Consider the following 4,723-nt stretch of genomic DNA (forward strand, 5'->3'; position numbering starts at 1 on the left):
TAGAATTTAAGGGAAAAACTCCAATTTTCTGAAATCTATAACCAATTATGTACACAATAAAATTAAGATATAGGCTCTTTGTTCTTCTAATGTATCAACGATATTATTTTTTTTGGTACATACTTGCATCTCAAATATTCATGATCTACATTCTATAAGTCAAGCTTAGATTATGTTGATGCTATTACTCCAAGTGGCTTCGCGTTTGTGTAGAGGTTAGGGTTTTCAAAATCTGTTGTGATGCAAATGCGGTCTTAGCTCAGCAGGTAGAGTGCACGGCTTTTAACCGTGTGGTCGTGGGTTCGATTCCCACAGACGGCGGCTTTTTTCTTTATTTGTTGAAACAAAATAAAAATCTACATCTTTCTCTTTATTTGTCGAAACAAAAAAAATCCAATCCACTTATGTTCATTTCTACTATGTCTTCCAATATTGTGGAGGTAAAGTATCACTAAAGGTAAAGTAATTGACATTAAACCTAACTTGACATCAATCTTATTAAACCTAATATTGCACCTCCGCTAAAAAAATTATGGGTCCGCCCGTGTCTATAAATACCAACCAATACTCTTCACTTTTAACACCAAATCCTCATACTTTTTTTTTTCTATAAATACCAACCAATACAACTAATAAAACAAAATCTTATCCAATATGAATAGTATTGACACGTAGGAACCCAAAAATCTTATCCGAAAACATTATCCAAATTAATTATTTAAGTAAAAAAAAAGTTGTGAAAAAACAAAAAAATGAATAGTAATTGCCCTTAGCCATGGCAATGGGTGGAAACACAAAATACTATTTGTAAGGGCAACCACTATTCACGTGAATAGTGGCTGCCCTAGCTCCCCCCTTACCATGGCTTAGGACAAATGGGTGGAGTTGCTCTTAAGGTGTCCGATGTGGGGCTCGTGTATTCTTCAACACTCCTCCTCACATGGGACCACTTTCTTTGTGACCAACGTGCAACCAATTCCACATCAGTCACCTTTTTTTTTTTGGTGCGGAGTATTTGGGGTTTGTTTGGTTTTGAATCAATTTGGAGTTTTTGTTTGATTTGAGTTTGTTTGATTTGGGTTTAATCGGGCCCAATCAACCGACCCGCTCTGTCATGTTAAATTCAGATAGACGGTCAGCGGCCTACTACTAATAACACCGATATTATCCACAACTTAACCACATACAAAGCCCAGTACGTGTGAGGTTTTATCACAAAAGGTCTCGGTAATATCAGTAGTGGAACCATTCATTATGTATTTTATTTTATTTAATCAAGTTTCCGATGCGGAACTCATTCTTCAACACGCCCCCTCACGTAGGACCACCACATAGTGGGCCACACGTGGAGCCAAGTCCACATCGGAGTCAAACATTCAAACCCAACACATGAGCGCCACGTATTGGGTAAAGGGTAAGGGTGAACATTCAAGCCCAACATGTGAACACCACATATTGGGTAAGGATAGAGGCCCAATTCGGGCCCAGTCAATCAACCCGCTCTGATACCATGTTAAGACTAGAGAGACGGGTCAGTTGCCCATTACTAACGACACCGATATTGTCCCCAACTTAACCATCTACAAAGTCGATGTGAGGTTTATACAAAAGACATCGATGTTATTAGGAGTAGAACCATTTATTACATGAGACTTTTTATTTTGTTAAATTCCCGATGTGGGACTCGTGTATTCTTCAACATATAGTTTGCAGTGCGTGTGAGCTGAGAAAGAAAAGTTGGGTTACTTCATCATGTTCAGTCTAAAGTTTTCATTCTGAAATTATTTTTTCGTTAACTAGTTTTGGAACAAAATATGCATGACTTAAAAAGGACCATTCGATGCATGCAAATCACATTCGAACAACCAACCCCATGCTAATGTCATGAGGAGATACATTTTAACAAGCTGATCCCTCTCGCATTGAAGCATTAACAAGCGGCACAATGGATCCCGACTCTAATTTGCCTCCCGCGGTAAGCATTTTTCCACTCCATAAGCTTTATGCAGTACATGATTCATTTGTGATTGCAAATTAAATTCTAATGTTCTTTTTCTAAGTTTATATGCATAATGCATGCACAGTTTCATATATAACAAAATGAATTTATTTAACAGAACATGTGGATTATAGTATTATGGAGAGGAGCAATATCCACTCTGGAGATACCCTTCGCTGCACGAATTATCGAAGTGAAACTACTGATTTGTGAAGCCCTTCACATCCCAGTCCCAGCAGACAGGCAAGAGCTCTCATGGGAAGGGCAGGTCCTCATGGATGAACTGACTCTGCAAAACTATCACATTCCTCCTAATGCTTCCCTTACTGTCCTTACCAAAATTAAGGTCGAGATCTACGTGGAGTATAGTCGCTTTTATTTTGTGTGTGAAGTCCATGATGGTGCTACCGTGGGGGAGTTGAAGGCGAAAGTTTGCGCAGAACAAAGCATTGACGTTGAACACAAGGTACTCCGAATGAACGGTTTTGATCTTGATGATGGTGCTCTTCTCTGGGCTGCCACAGTTATGGAAGGAACTAAGTTACATCTCATTAAGTATCAAAACTAATTCGGCATTTCAAGAGGACTTGGCTTGCTGAAAAATCTTATTAATTCACTGTTACTATATTATAAGTTAGCTTAAGAAGCATGGGCTATATATTTCAGTTTGGATAAAATAAATTCGACAAATTATAATTAATTTAGCCTGAGAAAGAATAGTCTGTTTGGGTGAAAATTTTCAGTTCTTAAATTTGTCACATCATTTGGTTCTTAATGTTAATGCCTGCCCTTTTGTTTATTTTAATTTCTCATATCCTAGTCATAAACTGGGTTAAATAAATTAATGTGCCCAAAAGAAGTCAAAATACCAACAACAACAAAATTGCAGAGAGAGAGAAAATCACAGACAAAGTAAGGCGAAAGCATTTGGGTGAAACACACACTCGAAATTCTGCACTTCAGTCCTGGTTTTCAGACCCTATCTTTTTGTGTAGCTAAAAATAAAAAAAATACAAGGTAAAAAGAAACCATGAAACAAGATATAATTAATAGAATATGGATAAGAATAAGAATTGCCGAATATTTTTCAAATAATTCGTAGTGTTCATGCAACTTCCTTCCACGAGAGGCCCTTGAGAAAAGTTTGATTAGAATTTTAAGAGGAAAACTCCAATTTTCTGAAATTTTTAACTAGTGTAACATAAATTTTAGAGTAAAATATCGTTTTCTCTCCTGAATTATACCACAATTATCACTAGAAGTGAATTAAATTTCTAGGCCCGGCCCAATGAGTGGGCTGGGGCGTTAGAACTTTGAAACCTTAATTCTGCCCGACTTGAAAATTTTAAAAAAAAAGTCCAAAAACTCTACCCAAACCTAAAAATTACAAATCGGTCCAATGACAAACCCTAATTCATTTCATTATGTAATCCAACATTTTAATGGATGGTTGTGGCATAGTTTGGGTTATTTATTTATTTATTTATTTTTTACGAAATTTTGAAATTGCATTCATAATTCAAAGGTTTAGGATTTAGGGTCAATACAAATTAGATTGGGTTATTGATTAGGCATCCATTATTAAAGGAAGGGTTTTTTACCTATGCCTTTTTTATGTTTTGGATGAACGCTTTTTCATACGTGCAAAATCTACTTACTTTTCATAATTTTCTTAGTGAAATAGCTTTTTCTGCTAATAAGAATCCAACTTTGACCACTGACCAGTCAAAAATTTCAACATCGCTTTTGTAATTTTCGCGACAATATAACCAAAGCGGATTATCATGATTGTACACATTTCTTGAAATGGAGGAACCAAGAGAAATCGAAAGTCAGTTTCGTCAAGAGATATTACTGAGGAAACTGAAAAGCTTTCACTCTCATCCATGGAATTGAGGAATTACCCGTAGCCACTCTTACAGGCAGTGCGTGACAGCAACCAAGTTCTAAAGTTTTCGTTCTGAAATTTCTTTTTCGTTTCTAGTTTTGGAACAAAATATGCATGAGACTTAAAAAGGACCCTTTCGATGCATGCAAATAACATTCGACCAACACCATGATAATGCCATTGCCATGAGGAGATACATTTTAACAAGCTCTCATTCCCCTTTCGCATTTAAGCACACGTACAAGTTACAACCACAATGAATTATTTGCCTCCGGCGGTAAGCATCTTGTAACTCACTAATTTGTGACTGCTAATTAAATTCTAATCTTCTTTTTTTTTTTTTTTTTTCCTAAGCTTATGAAAAATTGATTGGTATTTGACAGACCTCGCTGATCACATTCCTATGGAGTGGAGGAGAATCCATTCTGCTGGTTCCCATGGCTACAAGAATTATGGACGTAAAGCTACTGATTTCAGAAGTGCTTCGCATCCCCATCCCAATAGATAGGCAAGAGCTCTCATGGGAAGGGCAGTGCCTGAAAGATGAACTGACTCTGCAAGACTATCACATTCCCCCTACTGCTTTCCTTGTTATCTATAAGAAAATTGAAGTTGAGATCTACTTGGAGTTCGATGGCCATCGTTATGTGTACGTAGTCTTCGATGGTATTACCGTGGGTGAGTTGAAGGCGAAACTTCAGACGGAACAAGGCGTAGACATAGAAGATAAGGTACTCTGGATGGTGGATAATAGTTATCTTGATGATCATGCTCAACTCTTGGTTGCCGGAGTTGTTGAAGGAGCTAAGTTATTTCTCATTGAGGATAAAAAACGC

At 37.1% G+C, this 4,723-nt stretch overlaps 1 protein-coding gene and 1 non-coding gene across 2 annotated transcripts in view; both read left to right on the forward strand.

The window, feature by feature from the left end:
* The first annotated feature begins 248 nt into the window (after positions 1-248).
* Positions 249-321, forward strand: TRNAK-UUU. The gene has a single exon. It is a non-coding gene; the product is annotated as a tRNA-Lys (tRNA).
* A 4,003-nt stretch (positions 322-4,324) lies between these two features.
* The window catches only part of LOC117638516, a 1,556-nt gene continuing 1,157 nt past the window's right edge, over positions 4,325-4,723 (forward strand). The window contains exon 1 of the mRNA XM_034373628.1: positions 4,325-4,618. Coding sequence (XP_034229519.1) covers positions 4,325-4,618 — 294 coding nt within the window. The remainder of the gene's footprint in view (positions 4,619-4,723) is intronic.

Source organism: Prunus dulcis, chromosome 8 (assembly GCF_902201215.1).
Source record: "Prunus dulcis chromosome 8, ALMONDv2, whole genome shotgun sequence".
NCBI classification, from domain to species: domain Eukaryota; kingdom Viridiplantae; phylum Streptophyta; class Magnoliopsida; order Rosales; family Rosaceae; genus Prunus; species Prunus dulcis.